This window comes from Bufo gargarizans, chromosome 2 (genome assembly GCF_014858855.1).
Source record: "Bufo gargarizans isolate SCDJY-AF-19 chromosome 2, ASM1485885v1, whole genome shotgun sequence".
Lineage (NCBI taxonomy): Eukaryota > Metazoa > Chordata > Amphibia > Anura > Bufonidae > Bufo > Bufo gargarizans.
Genome location: NC_058081.1, coordinates 552,368,874 through 552,385,433, shown reverse-complemented (window position 1 = coordinate 552,385,433; position 16,560 = coordinate 552,368,874). Strand labels below are relative to the sequence as shown.

General features: G+C 43.8%; 1 protein-coding gene and 1 pseudogene across 1 annotated transcript in view; both read right to left on the bottom strand.

Moving 5' to 3' along the window:
- The window catches only part of CLEC11A (C-type lectin domain containing 11A), a 28,246-nt gene extending 18,324 nt beyond the window's left edge, over window positions 1-9,922 (bottom strand). The window contains exons 1-3 of the mRNA XM_044278122.1: window positions 9,638-9,922; window positions 9,150-9,423; window positions 4,129-4,320 (exon numbers count right to left, since the gene is read on the bottom strand). Of these exons, the coding sequence (XP_044134057.1) occupies window positions 4,129-4,320; window positions 9,150-9,423; window positions 9,638-9,790 (619 nt within the window). The 5' untranslated portion in view covers window positions 9,791-9,922. The remainder of the gene's footprint in view (window positions 1-4,128; window positions 4,321-9,149; window positions 9,424-9,637) is intronic.
- On the bottom strand, window positions 947-1,982 carry LOC122926671 (annotated as a pseudogene).
- Window positions 9,923-16,560: the final 6,638 nt, after the last annotated feature.

Sequence of the window (16,560 nt, the reverse complement as noted above, 5' to 3'; positions counted from 1 at the left end):
CACTGCACACTTCACTTATTTGGGCAGTCACAGGGCCAAAACTGACCAAATAACTCAAGTATAAACTCAGCCTTACAGGTCGATGTTAGCGCCAAGAATAAGCGCACTCCTTTTACACCGTCGTCAGCTGATTCCACATAGATGTCTACAGAACCTGTTCTATTAAACACTTATACAAGTAGAGCCCCCCAACAGAGTGAAGAGGGTGACAGCAGTAACTTTGTGTTGACGTCACTGATTATTTTGCCCTTCCTCAGATCTGTCAGAACAATAACCCCCAAAAAATGGATCCTGTCTGTTGAGCATCCGCCTTCTCTCGGTCAGCATTTGGTCAGTAGTTCATCAGTATTGCTAATGCCAAAAAAACAGGCGTGGATCCAAAACAGAGATGACATGTGAATGGAATATTGCATGTCTTCTGTGTTTTGTACCCACTCCTGCTTTTGGCTACCAAATCACAAGCCAATTCATTTTTATTTTTAAACGGGGGAGAATTTTTTTTTTGATTTCACAAACAGGACATTAACACACATAAAATACAACACAGAAGGGGCAAAACCACAAGATTTAAAAGACAAACTGAAAAAAAAGTGCTTTATCAACAAGAATGGATTGACGACCAGTGTTGGGGTGACCACGATGGTAATGCATATTGATCATGAAATGTATGGGGTTATGGCTGATAATGAGGACAGTCCAGAAAACAAGCCGACTCCAGCTCATTCCTACAGTGCAGGCTACACAATCACAGCTGGAAGGTAACTGGTCGGTACCATAAATAAGTCTTAGTATGTGCAGGTCTCACAGCCGCTGTAACAAAATGGTAAGAAGCAATATAACATGTAGTAAGCACTGCAGGGATCATGTCTAAGACATGTAAGACGTCCGGGGAGGGGGGGGTCCCGAACATTGTGGACAAGGTCCGAGATGAGAGTCGCCCATGTGTTCAATACTGGATGTTATTGATGGCCAGCTCTGTGATGAATCCCAGCACTCGGATTAGGTAGTCCTTAGTGAGGAACTTTTCCTTCACAATGCGCTGATGCTACAGATGCTGTCACTTTGATGAGCTGGGTTGCTGATAAGTGGATTCTAAAGTATCTGAAGAAATGCGAGTAAAGACATTGGAATAAATTGTCCACTTCTTCCAACGTGACCTCGTCCTTTAATTGATGAATATCATTCCATGACGTTTTGAAGTCCTCTGCATGGCTGGCATAAGAAATGTCCATGTGAGGTTCGACGGGGACAGAGAAAACAAGCTCTGTAGCTGACACTGATACATACACGTCATACCCGGTCCACAACGCTGCTAGCCACGTAAGGCCCTGATAACTCATCACCAGCTTACCGAAACAACAGTCAAAGTTTCTTAGGAACCACGTCCTTACAATAGCCGTGAGCGTCCTGGAGCCGTTATACAGGAAGAGTGGGAGGCAAGTAAATGTCTCTGGTAACACCTCCAATGGATCGTCCTGTGTGTACGTCCCGCAGAACCAACTTGTCCACACAATCCGGTCCTCTGTGCTTGCCTCGGTGAGTGGAGGCTTGAATGAAATCTGTATGAGCACAGCCAGTGGATCTCTGTCCTTTCTTTTGATTCCAGGTAAACAGGAAAATTTGGCTTTTAGGTTCAGCTCTGAGCCCACTTCAAAGGCAAGTCTCTTCTGTTTCTCGGCAGCTATGTGGGCAGACAGGTGCTTGGAATACTCTTTCAGTCTGGTGTATGAGAAATTATACATCGGTGTCACTCTGTACAGAGTCCATTGTTTTCGAAGGAGTAAAGCAGCCTGTGCCAAATCAAGAGTTTCCTCCAAGGGGGTGCACTGCGGGATTTTTCTATTAGACAAGCTTGGCAATGCAGATCGTCAACGTGCAGAGGTCAAGCTTCCGGGAGGATACCTCGAGCTGTGAAAATGACTGCTCCTTCATGCCGATGGCCTACTTCTGGGGGTTAACACCCCATCTGTAGATGTTTGCATATCCTTGGATAAATTATGTTCTCGTTCACTGACTGTAAACAGAGAACCTGACAGACAAATGTATCAAACTCTGCCACCATCTTTCTGGGAGCCACGTCTCTAGTCCCCTGACCAGCCAGATTTGCCAGCATCTGTTCCAGGACATGAAGCAGTGGAATAATGTTGTTCATCACCTAGTCCTGGCGACTGACAAATAACGTGGCCTCCTCAATGGGCCAGAGCAAACGGCAGGTGTCACACATGAACTGCCACTGGCTGACATAGAAGTTACACAGGGGAGTACTCCTGTCCGCTTGGATCATCAAGAAATCGTTTATGGCCCTACTCTGTTCAAATAGTCGATCTAACATATGTAGGGTGGAATTTCAACGGGTGAAAACCTTGTATATCAGCCTATGTTGGGGGATGCCATTCTGCCGCTGCAGCTCAAGGAGGGTGTGCTTTGTAGTGTATGAGTGGCTGAAGTGCATGCAAAGTTTCCTGGACATTTTTAGGATGTCTTGCAGATGGGTGGAAGACTTCAGGAACCGCTTGACAACCAGATTGAACATGTGTGCCATGCAGGGCGCATGGCTCAGCCCTCCTTGTCACAGCGCTGACACCATGTTATTCCCGTTTTCGGTCACCATGGTTCTGATTTTGAGTTGTCGCGGAGAAAGCCAGGATTCGATTTCTTGATGAAGGACATGGAGCTGTTTCTCTCCTGTGTGACTCCGTTCACCCAGGCAAACGAGGTGTAGAACAGCATGACACCGCCGTGCACTGCACATGTGGTATGCTGGAGGAGCACTGTGAATTGTCCCTGCAGTGGAGGTTGAGGACACTGTGGAGGATGAGGAGGTAGAGGCGGACATTGTCGTAGGACCAACGGCGTGAGAACGTGGAGGCGGAAGCGGCGTCACCTTGCCAAGTTGCTGGTGTGGCTGGGCAGGAACCACATTTACCCAGTGGACCGTAAAGGAAATTGTCCTTGACCATAGTTACAGCTACCGATCAATTTTCCCAAAAAGGCTGTATCACAAACAAATTTCACCACTGAATGGCTAATCGACGTTATTCAGTACATACAGAAGAAGGTCTACAATCACCCATCAATGTTCCCCATAAAGGCTGTTTCACAAAAATATTTCACCAATGAATGGCTAATTGACGTAATTCGTTTCATACAGAAGAAAATCTACAATCACCCATCAATTTTCCCAAAATAGGCTGTTTCACAAAAACATTTCACCAATGAATTGCTAATCGACGTAATTATGTTCATACAGAAGAAAGTCTACAATCGCCCATCAATTTTCCTGTATTCTTTTACCTATTAATACACTAAAAAAATAACATAACAATCATAGTTCTGAATTTTTTTTATTTTATTAAAGCCTATTAATAAAGAACAGGTGTACCCCTGAGATAACTATTTCCCAGGATTAGAAGCAAGAATTCAAGTTGTTATTAAGCTATCGCTAGACTAAAATTTACAGCTATCATCCACCAATCCACCATAATCCGAACTTCTCACTCCTGTTCTCGAGCTGCTCCTGTTCTCTGGAATGCACTTCCCCAAGCAATTAGGTTCTCAACATGCACAGTTTTAGGTGCTCCCTAAAAACACATCCTTTTATGTTGCCCTATCTCATCCCTTGAACTAACCCTTCTCCATTCACCCCATTCATCCATCATCAAAAATCCACACCCCATGCACGCAAATGCACTACATATATCTACTGTTGACTGTCTCATGCAGCTTTATATCTACTCCCCTATTGTGTTAAGATGGCCGTACCGTTATACGAAATAATCACTTGTCACCTTCTGTCACCCCTATCTCCTGATAGATTGTAAAGTCTTGACAGCAGGGCCCTCATTCCTCTTGTTTTAATTTTTGACCCCTTTGTTGCTTTGTTCTTTATGATTCTGTTTGTACTTAAACCCCCTGAGTGTAAAGTGCTGTGGAATATGTTGGTGCTATATAATAAAGAATATTATTAATAAAATTATTGATGTCTTTTGCTTTTGGTTTCTGCATAATAAAACCCATACCCCTAGAAACAACAGATCATCCCTCTGAAAAGTTGGAATATTGTAATTAAAACAAGACATTAACTTGAAAAACAACAGTCTGACACATGTTTCTGCTTGGCAATCCTACCTTCAATATGTCCAATCTGTCTTTGATTTCTTGCATTTATCTCAGACACTGTAGCGATAGTGTCCTCTGCTTCATCGAGCTTAGTCCGCATCTTGGAGACACTTTGAGACATCTGGGTCACTTTTACGTCTAGGCCATAGAACTGGACGTTAAGGCGATGGATTGCAGCTTCTATGCCACTCAGCCGAGACACTGTAGAGGAAGAGACATCAGGTAAAGGTAATGTATTCAGGAGAAACAGTACTAAGGCTTTATGCAAACCGCGGATCCGCAAAAAAACAGAATCCGCCCGTGTGCCTTCCGCAATTTGCGGAACGGAACAGGCAGCCCATTGTAGAAATGCCTATTCTTGTCAGCAAAACGGAGAAGAATAGGACATGTCCTATTTTTTTTGCGGGGCTACGGAACGGAGCAACGGATGCGGCAGCACACGGAGTGCTGTCTGCATCTTTTGCGGCCACATTGAAATGAATGGGTCCGCATCCTAGCCGCAAAAACTGCGGCTCGGATGCGGACGAAAACAACGGTCGTGTGCATGATGCCTAAGGTTGTTTTTTACATATTAAAGGGACACTAAAAATGCAAACACTACAACTGCCGTCATTGACAAAAAATAATGCACCAAGAAGGAATTGTTGCACTCAAATAATTTTTTTTTATTTATGAATGTAATGATGATATATATAAGTGATTACAATATTAGAGTGAAAGGAGAAGTTTATTGGGGGAAACTGTACAACTGAATGGAGAATCTAGTGCTCTGTTGGGCTGCCTCTAGTCAAACAAGATGGGATACAGTTGGGAATAAGGGCAAACAGATTCCATATGGTGTCTTGAGGTACATTTGCCTGCAGATGTTGAAGCTGGGCCTGTAGACACACTTCTAGGTTGCCAAAGCTGGTGTCCTAGCGGTCTCATAAATGGAAGATTGGCAACAAATCTGGCAACCGGGCAGACTGGTGGGCACAGTCACCAGGACACTCACCTTGTTTCCCTGGCAGTTTATCCCCTTCTTTTTCCATGGGGGCTGCACAGCTTTGTCCACTTCATGCAGGTGGGGCTTCCTGGATATTAAAAAGCCAGTGTCCAACCATCTTAGTCTTCCCCACCCAATAGCTGGTCATCTTAGGGCAGTGTTCCTCAACTCCAGTCCTCAAGGCCCACCTATCTGTCACGATTTGAGAATATCCCTCAGAATGAATACCTGTGGTAAGTCCTTTTGCACTGACACTAATTATATCACCTGCTCAATACTAAGGAAATCCTGAAAACATGACCGGCAGGTGGGCACTGAGGACCGGAGTTGAGGAACGCTGTCTTAGGGTATGCTAGTTATCTAGTCTCCTGCAAAGGTGCACCACTTGTCTTGCTTCACTTTTTTTGTGTGCTTTGAGCTGTCTCTGGATTTGTTCCTTCACTGCCTGACTTGACCTATAGCCTAAATGTCATAATCATTGCTCTGACTATTCTCAATCAGACAACTGAGAAAAATCAATCACATTTGTAATTAAGACTGGGGCTACACAGTGACATGTTGAGCGACAGCAAGTAGAGTGACAAAGAGAATGTGCGATTTGACTGCAACTTCCTGTTGCGTGACTACTTTTGGAGCTGTGACACAGAAAAGTCACAGGAGAGTCTCATGTCGCTCACGACTTAAGCTTCATTCACACGTCCTCTGTGCTCAAATCCATGAGAAGGTGGTCAGTGATGCCTCAGTGAAGGATCTGTGTGTGGTCCATGTGTCCGTTTTTGCTGTCCGTGTCATCCGTGTTTCACTGTCCTGCACAGCTGAAAAATGATTTTCAAAGCATCTCTTCCTAATGATCCGTGAAACACAGATGCAACAACGATAGCATCGGCCATCGCTGCTGGATTGCAGGGTGGTCGTAGCCATGGAAACGAGCAGTGAATAATGTGATGAAATGAATCCAGCCAGCAAAGGAAGCAATATGGACAATCACAATACATTAGTGTCTTGTATTAACTTTCTCTACATAATAAATGCTATTTGCTGAGGCGACACAACCCCTTTAATAATTAGCATTTGGTATGTTAGCAAAAAGTAGGGAACAGGTGACGATGCAACTGCAGAATCGGTCTACATAAAGTTTGTTTGTAGTATGCTATAGAAACACATTGGACTGCACAGGACCTGTAGACACAAAACGGTAGGAGATTCTTAACCAAGACTAAAGGCAAAGTTTCTTCATTTATCATTTTACATGCAGTGGAGAAATCATAAAAAAAAATTCAAAGCTGAATGTCTCTTTAAGTAAATCAATCAATAGGTCTCTCTGCGCAGAGCCAAACTGTCATCTTTTAATGCATTCAATTCCTAAAAGAGACTTGTGGTGAAGCGCATAACACGGACGTCTCTCAGAAGCCCTGAAATCTGTTCTGTTATTGGCTTGTTTCCATTCACATCAGGCAGATCATGTTGTAAAAAAAAAAAAAATACCAAGGAAAATGTTAAGAAATCAAAAAGTGCTGCGTACAGCAGAGACTTAGATGGAGAAATATTTGGAAGGAATAAAACGGAGTATTTTTTCTCATGCCAGATTATGAACTTTGTGGTTGGTGGTATGGTCAGGCACTCACAATGCCCTAGTTTTGTAAGGATGGCGAGTTCTTGAATGATTGTGAATGTTTTTCCGTGAAACAGTCAAAGGAAGAAAAAGAAGTAGCAGCCCTAACTAATCTGTATAATAAGTCTCTATGGTGGTGGTGCCCGTGGTGTTGGGTACCAGTCTGTAGTACCCCAAAATCTTTAGAATGAATCAAATAAAACCGCAGCACTCCCAGGTCCTCAATCCATGCTGGTTTATTCACCAGAAAATGGCGACGTTTCGACCTAACCGGTCTTTCTCAAGAAAACAAGTGTGGTGTGTATACATGGATACATATACCCTCCCAGCTGATGGCATGATAATTATGCAAATTCATGAAAAACCATTAGCATATGCATAAAGTAATACATAGTGTTCATAATAGCCCTCAGTGTGGCTCTGTGTCCTGATTAATTAGTGGTAAGTGAATAATAACATAATCAACTTACAAGCAGGCTGTTCCTGTGGGCATAGCCCCTATGGTTATCGCTTCATCTTATGGAAAAAGGCGCGCTAAACAGACGCTATATATATAGGCGCGCTATATCATAGAAGCAGAGCGCACATGTATCAAAATCCTTCAGGTCTGGCGTGTCCGACGCGTTACTGCGCCTGCGCAAAACTATCCCCCCCATTAAGCTAAGCTGGTCTACAGAAATGTCCCATAATATACCTATCATGGTGTATCGTTATAAGACAACACTACATGGGACCTCCCATTCTGTAGTTTATCGGTAGTCTCAATAATCCCATGATGAATCTATTTTCGGCTATGCCCAGAGGTTGCACCTGAAGTTGCACCCAAAGTGTTACCTAGAACTTAGTAGTTGGAGGTGCAGGTGCAGTAACGCACCAGACCTGAAGGACTTTGATACATGTGCACTCTGCTTCTATGATATCGGGGCAGTCTGTTTAGCATGCCTTTTTCCATAAGAGGAAGCGATAACCATAGGAGCTATGCCCACAGGAACAGCCTGCTTGTAAGTTGATTATATTAATATTCACTTACCATTAGTGGCGTACATAGAGACGTAAGGGCCCATAGCAAGGATCAAACCAGGCCCCCCACACAGGACAGAAGGGTTTCTGCCTAGACCCTTTTCAATGACCCTTCGGCCATTTTTCCACTGCCTTGTTTTCTAAAAGTTGTTCCTTTAGAGCACGCATCCTCAACCTGCGGCCCTCTGCTGTTGTAAAACTACAACTCCCACAATGCCTTCTGTAGGCTGATAGCTGTAGGCTGTTTGGGCATGCTGGGAGTTGTAGTTTTGCAACAGCCGGAGGGCAGCAGGTTGAGCATGCCTGCTTTAGAGGGTAGAGTCCTGACCAAGTTTTCACCTCCAGTAGAAGAGGAGATAATCCCAACTAAGACTGGGCCCCCTGTTGCCCTGGGGCCCATAGCAGTCGCATGGTCTGCCTCTATGGTAGTTACGCCCCTGCTTACCACTAATTAATTAGGACACAGAGCCAGTCTGAGGGCTATTATGAACACTATGCATTACTTTATGCATATGCTACACTACACTTGTTTGCTTGAGAGAGACCGATTAGGTCGAAACGTCGCCCTATTTTGGTGAATAAACCAGCATGGATTGAAGAGCTGGGAGTGCTGCGGTTTTATTTGATTCATTCTTTCCGTGAAACTGGTATTGCAGCCCAGTCTCATTCAGTTAAATGGAGCTCAGCTGCAATAGACAGCCATGGAGTGAAGTGGCGCGGTTTCTGGATGAAAGGAGCACACTTTTTTAAGAAGGTTAATTTAGGCAATTCTAGAAACTATTATAGACTATATCATTAACACCTGGCACAACTTCTATAAGCTTTTGTCTCAAAAAGCAATACATCAGATTTTTCTTTTCTAAAGGAAACAGTGCCACGCTGGGCTATGGGCTGTGTCTGGTATTGCAGCTCAGTGATACATTGTTATTTTTATCAGTGTAAGCAATTTTTATTATAAAGCAGGATAACCCAGGCCCAGGGGATAGTTCACTATGAAAGTCCCTAGAGTCCATCCTTTATTTGGAACCCTCCCCGTTCGGATCCTAGACATAGGTTTCATGTAACTGGTTCTCAAAAGAAACATAATGTGACCTCCACCAAACAGTTAATTTTCCATACATATATGTAGATTGGACAAGCATGTTTTGTTTCCATCACTCCAATAGAAGTGAACTGAGAGCATAGTCCTCTATCTATTGTTCCTCCACCTGGGCCACCTCAACAGATAGGATGAGGAACCCTTGTTCTCATAGCCAGACACATCAGACATTTATTGCATATCCTGTGGAATACCCATACAATTGGTGACTCCTTGCGGTAGGTAGAGTATGTTTAACAATGTAAATAGAAGATTTTATTTCTACTATCTACAGATTTTATTAAAATTTAGCAAAATACATGGAAAATACTCACAGATATAGCTTAAATTATCATCTGTCGGTAGAGTAGTAGCTGGCTGTGCAGTTATAGTTGGGAGAACTTTATCTTCTTTTGATGCTTCTTCATCCGTCTCCTCGGCTTCCTCTTCTTGTTGGTCTTCCTCATCTGGCTTTTGAAAGATCACCCCATTTCCATTTTGAGAACCAGAGATTAATGTGACATTAAAGGAAATTTTACTTCCCATTTTAGGGGGCAGCAGTACATGTTTTTCTGGTGGCACAATGATCTCTAAGTGACCTAAGAGGACCTGAAGAGAGACATTTACCGGTATATTTTAAGAACAGTTTTTGAAATCTAGCTATCATTTTCAACATACAATAGGCTTATACAAGTACAACCTACATAGACATCAGTGCAAAATAATCTGGTCAAACTGATTTTGAGACTATGTTTGTTATGATACAACTTTTAGGGCTCAGTGACAAAACTTAAATGGGTTTCCAGGAATTAAGTAATCTTACCTTCTCCAAGTCTTTGTTTTGCTCTTCAGCTGAAAGACGGTTCTCCATCTCAGACGTCTCATCATCAACTCTCTTAGCACTTTCGTTTACTTCAGCCTGGCTTTTGCAGAGTTGGCTAAAGAATAGTATTAGGAAAATACTTGTCCAGATCATTGTTTGCAGTTGAAATATAGAGATGTGCTCTCTTGAGAACCAAATAAAGAGCCTATCAGCGTATTAAGAGAGCTGAGATGTCTGGCTGCCTCTTCTCTCCTGTTCTTAAGTTTCTTTGTCTCAGCTGCAGAATTCCTCATATGAGGTTGTTCTTAATAACAGGAAATGTCATGGTCTTTTTTTTTTTTTTCCAACCGTCTGCTGTGCAGTAGCCAAGGAAAGGATGCAAAAGCCAATAACCACAGGGATAGAGATGGGGGGAGTTACATATGTGATACTCCACACTACTTAGAGGGCAATACCAGTCACTATGATTATGAACATCAATGGGCCACTGAACATTCCTGCATATAAAGGAAGGGTTAATTTGCCTTGCTACAAATGTTTTTCTTATTCTGACTGTTGCTTCCATCATTCCATCAAATAACACAGATTTGTAACTAACCAAGTACAATCCCATTAAAATCATTGTCTCACTTCAGCAAATGACATTTATCATGCAGGCAAAGTTAATACAAGACACTTACTAATGTATTGTGATTATCTATATTGCATCCTTTGCTGGCATTTTCCATCACATTATACATTGCTCATATCCATGGTTACATGGATCAAGCTAGTAAAGGAGGCAATACACAATAACAATACATTATTACCTTGTAGTAACTGTGTCTTCATGATAAATGCCATTTGCTGACGTGAGACAATCCCTAACTACTTGTCCAATACACTTAACCCTTTTAAAGGGGTTCTCTGTAAATTAAGAAAATGAAAGTGCTTGAATATTACTTTATTAGAAATATATTCTCAAATACCTTTCATTAGTTCCAATGGCTCATTTTGTCTGGGGAGCAATTATCAGGGGAAATAAAATGGCCACTGTCCTATTAGTACACACAAAACCTGTCCTAATCACACAGGAGGACAAGTTACTTCACAACACTGAGCTAAAGAGCTGCCTCGTCCTCCTCTCTGCTCTACTTGTCAGGGATTATGATCCTGAATACAGATGATAAGATCTTCAGCTGAATCTCTGTAGGAATGGAGTTCATGAGGAGACATGCACTGCAGAGAGGAGGGTCGAGGTAATGAGTAGTGTTGAGTGCAAATATTTGAATTACGAATATTTCTCGTGAATATTGCAACTTCGAGAATTCGCGAATATTTAGAATATAGTGCTATATATTCGTTATATCGAATTTTCGTCATTTTATTCCATCTGAACACATGATTCCTCCCTGCTTCTTGCTTCTGGGCCAATGAGCCATTGGCCCACAAGCAACTTAAGCAGGGAGTAATCAAGACTTCAGATGGGAAAAAATGACGAATAAAGTGCTATATATTATATTATATTTTGTCTGGTGCATGACAAAATCATTCATGGCTTTCCGCTTGAGCATGTGAAAAGTTGAATTCCAGCGAGTCGCAGATTAAGCGGTGTAGTGGAAGGCCATTCTGTCGCTGTCAGTCCAAGAAAGTGTTCCTCGCCACATAAGAATGGCTGAAATGTGAGGACACTCTTCCGGACAGTGCCAGCACCTTGTTCAAGCCAGAGTACTTATTTAAAAAGCATTGCACCGCTAGGTTCATGACATGCACCGTGCAGGGAGCATGTGTGATTTCCCCTAGGTTCAGGGCGACCACGATGTTGCGCCCATTGCCGCTGACCACCTTGCTCAGTTGGAGTTGGCAGGGTGACAGCCAGTAGGATGTTTGCTTCTTGACGTATTTTAGAAACTGCTAGCCTGTGTGACTACTCTCGCCCAGGCTAATCAGCTCCAACACGACATGGCAACGCTTGACTTGACACATGTGATAGTAAGGAGGGGGAGTGGGAGTGACATTGTGCCCCGCTGCTGATGGAGAGGGGAATGTGTTCATGGGAGTGAGTTCACGGACAGGTGCCTGGTGTGGGAGCCAGGCCACTTTTGAGGGGGATCAAAAGGACCTGGCCTTGTTGCTGGGATGCTGCCTTTCCACTGCTCCAAAAAAACATTGATCATGTGGGCCTTGAAAGACATATACTGTCTCTGCCAATAAAAGCTGCTCCAGGTGTCCACCGTGGTGTGAATCTTGCCGCACAGCGAGAGTGCAAGGCAAGGACGGCTTTTTGGGAGAAATAATGGCGGGTAGGTATCTTCTAGCAAGGCTGAGAGACACACCATCAGCTCCCAAAAGGCAGTGGTATGGCTTCAACGGCACTGCCAGCAACTTGGCCAGGTGGGAATTAAGCTGCGCACCGCCGGATCGCTGGGCATGTAGAGTTGTTTCCTGGCCACGCATTCCATTATCGATGGCTGACGATGGAGCAGAGGAAGAGGAAACTGAGCAGCAGATGTAGAAAGGGATGATGATGATGTGAAAGACACCGTACTGCAGTGGATGGGTCCAGGCTGCCACAAGAGGGACCGGGAGAAAGAAGAAACTCCTGTTGCGATAGCTGGCTGCCACCTTTGCTTGTCCATCGGATGATTGATGTGGTTCAATAGAGCTGCCTACGTTTGTGTTTGCCTGCCCAAGTCTTATTTTGCTCTTGTAGAGCTTGCACAGGACAATGTTTTTGCCTTCCGGCAGCAGGGAGAAAAACTGCCAGGCAGGAGATATCTGTTCAGAGCTAGAGGCGGCCAAGCTTGGCTTAGCTCTGGCATGTTTTGTCAGAGGCATCACCAGATCCTGAAGCAGACATGGCCCTGGCTTTTTTGGGGAGGTATGTCTCCTCTGCTTTTTATTGCTTCCGCTGCTGCCATCACCCTCCTCCTCTGATGTTGCCTCCTCCTCAGAACCCCAGTCCAGCTCCCCAGTCCTGTCCGGCACACAATCTTCTTTGTAGTCCCCACCCTTCCTGTCACTTTTATAACATTGTGATATATCATGGTGGGTTATTTGGCCCCCCTCCCCTGCTCTGCATTTTCCTCGACTGCCACTGTTGCTACCCCTAACACCCATACCGTGGCTATGGGTGCCACTACTACCACCAACACAGTTGTGCATTGAGGTCTGCAGCCTCCCTCTGAAGCTCTCTCACAAATCATCAACGGGGAGACTCCCTAGACTATGTGGCATGGCGTCTGTTTTATTGCCACTTTTTAGCAAAAAGGAAGGTGCCTCACTAGGAAGGGGCAGTGAAGACTGAGAAGACTCCACTGAAAGGCTTCTCTGTGGATGCAAGAAGGAGGAGCAGGAGGAATGCTGTGACCCCTGGCTCTACAGCATGGTGTCAGACTCCGAAGTCAACTCCATGTCATTGAGAGACGGACTGAGCCATCCAATTGAAAATGGCATCCTGTTTCTCCTCAACGATAATGTTGCACCTTTCCAAAGTCATGGACAACTGCGGCCTACTACTACTACTTCTGGCCGGATATCTGGTGCTGCTACTGTAACATCCCAGAGTTATGTTACTAAACTCTTTTACCCTGCTACAATCTCTTAAGTGTATTTACATTGTCATCCTGTGTAATTTAACATCACATTCTCACAAATGTGCATATTCAAATCCTTGTAAAATGTATTTGCTGTAATTTTCATGTTCACCAGCAGGTGGCAGCAATGTGTTTAGCAGGACCTTAGTAACAGTTTAGCATTTCTAGACTGGAATAGTACATTCCAGTTAAGCTCCCCCCTCTTTGAGCAGAGTGTGCTCGCCAATGTCCTGCCTCATGGGGCGAGAAGGAAGTTACAGGTAGTGTGCCAGCCACCCCGGCTAGGGGAAGGCTGTGCAAGTAGAAGCTCCCAGGAATAGGGATCCAAGCCAGGATCTTGTCTCGGTTGAGACAAAAGATCACCATTCCCAGTCTGAGCCGTTCAGCCTAAGCTGGTGTAAAGCAAGCAGCCACCTCCAGAACTCCAGGAAGAACCATACCCTGTGAGCATGACTGTGAGTACCGTCCAGAGACCAGGAGAAGCCAAATTCCTCCTCAGCTAGTCAGTCCCCAATACAGCAGAAGACAGACAGAGCAGAAGATCGTAATTCATGCCACATATTGCCAATACCTGCTGGGAACCAAGACTATTGCTGTATCTCATATGGATTACTGCTGCATCAAGTAAAGACCAGTTTGAATTATATTCCAAGTCTGGATCTCATTCATTGCTACCAAATTTCTCAATTACTCCTAGTAGCAACACTCATTTTATTGCAAGTGAGCCAGGATCCAGGAGTCCAGCCGTACCCAGGTAGGAGACACTGTTGACACTATTTCTACGACCAAACAGAGACATTACACCACTCTGGCATTCCTAACCTGGTACGTGAGTTGCAACACCTCCAAAGGGCCCTGTATTAGTACCCTGCGCACGCTGCAATTGGCGTCACAAACAAAAACTCTTAACTATCATTTACACCTGACCCAGTCATTGCATATTATAGCGTCAGTGTGCATTATTCCAATCCAGCTTACTGCACTACTGCCCACATCCTGGCCCTGGGTCTTTCGTTTGGAACCCTTCTGTATCCCTGACATTTTTGGCCCGACTACTACCGACAGCTGAGTTTGGAAGTTCTGAAGTATAGGGAACCGTAACAGATTTGTGCCCAATGTCATTTGTTTGTTAAAATATGCAGATTCAGAAAAAAAAATTCTCCAGTGTAAAACATAAGTTGACAAACTACTATCCAATTATTTTCATTCCCCTTCTCCCACCTCAAGATTCACCAACATGGATTTTGGGCTAGTTTTTCACGTTACCTCTCACTGATGTTAACTGTCTGCTATCCTGCGTATTGTGAGACTCATATATACTAGTTTTTTAAAACGTCAACCCAAAAAAATGTTATTTAAACTGTGTGGAGATGAAACAACACAGATTTTGGCCTAGTATGTCACATTATAACTCACAGATATTTTTGTCCGCTACCCTGTGTATTGTAAGACATGTAGATGCTGGTTTTCAAAACATCAACTGCAAAAAATAAAATTTGAACGGTGTGGAGATGAAGTAACATGGCTTTATGCCTAATATGTCATGTTTTCACTCGCAGATGTAACCCTTCGCCACCCTATGTATTGTAAGACACATATATGCTGGTTTTCAAAACAAAAATAAATACATTTTTATTAACTATGTGGAGATGCCGTGACATGAAGTTCAGACTAGTATTTCAGGTTTTCACTGGGATTTCAAATGCTATATCTATTGTCTGGATGATAAAACACATGTTGTACAGTATTGCGCTTATATAAAACCCATCGCCCCCCCCCGCCCTGTAGTGCCCTGGAGCAGAGGTAATTTGAGGTCTGGACATTTGTGGACATTTGCCCCTGTTTCCTCTATGCAAAGTCATCAATTCTTTACTTTATTTCACTTTAAAGGGGTAACTTGCATTCACTCATACTGTTTAATATTGTGTAACTGCATTTTATATAGAGGGAAAAGGGGGCTAGGAGTCACATCCAGCCTCTGCTCTGCTGACAGCTTTCCCTGCCTGTCCCTAGTCTACAGACAATTCTTCCTATTTGTAGTTCTATCCTTTCCCTCTAATGTCCCTGGCAGTACAATACAAGCTTGATTGTGACTTTTGACTGTCCCTGACTCACTAACTGCAGGACTCATCCACTCTCATTCACATGGCCTTCTGCTGATTCTGCTCGGGCAGCTCCCTGCCAGCTGCTGCACTGATTGGCTCATCCAGGCTGTCTGCCTATTAGCCACTCAGGGCAAGTCCTCCCCCCACTTCCTCTTCTTCTTCCTTCCTAGTGCGTTTTCCTGCTGACATGTGCAGTAAAATGTTTTCAGGTTCGTGTTCGATTGCCATCCGAAATTTTGCAAAGTTCGTAATGAACCTGGTTTGTTATGAACTGGTTCGCTCATCCTTATCCTAAAGGTCACTGTATCTAGAATTGATTTATACTCCCAAATTTGCAGGGTCAAATTGTAACAGCAGCAAAACCAATAATTTTTTTTGAAAAAAGATGAGATTTACTCCCACTGTGATTTGCTGCATGACATTTGAAATTCTGTTTGTTGGTCATCACTTGCTCCTTAGCAACACTGTTGTTTGTTGCTAAGGAGCAATTGAGTAGCTCACAGAATTTCATTGTCATGCAGCAAATTTTGTTTGGACTCTGATGGTGCCGGCTTTATGTAAATGATGCGAAAGTCCTGACACTAATATAATTTGTGTTTCAGTTCATTCTGAGGCTCCTAGACCCAAATGCTAGATCTATTCTTACATTACTATCACGTGCCAGTTATTATACTGCTCTGCTTGTGTCTCACTGCTCCCAGTAGTAAACAGCAGGAGTCTGGCAATTGGGAAGAGTGGTGCGTGTGTAAGGGGGGCAGGGGGAGTCATTCCTGCTATCAGATTGTAATATGAGCAGAGAAGGAAGGTGAGCCTAGCAGATATGCAGATGCAATCACACAGAAAGTGTCGGACTGAGGTATCTAGGTCCCACCAGTTGAATTGACTCTACATTCTAATATTACGTGTTTGTATTTAGGCCTCATGCACACACACATTATGCCCAACAGGCTGTACTGTGCACTGCAGTTGGGGTGCCATATATCCAGGGCTGGCATTAGGTGAAGGGGCAAACTCGGCATTTGCCCAGAGCCCATATCACTAAAGAGGCCGCCTTCTGTATTGTTTGGCAGTTTACGGAGAGCAGATGTTCAGCATTATACGCTGCAGGCATCTAGGCCTGAAGCCTGTGAGGCAGTAGAACAATGAAGGTGGGCGAAATGATATTACCCTGGCCTCTTGTATATTGAGAGGACCAAAAAGTAAAAAAGCAAAAGGGTGTTCCCTTGGGGGAAAGGTGGTGCTG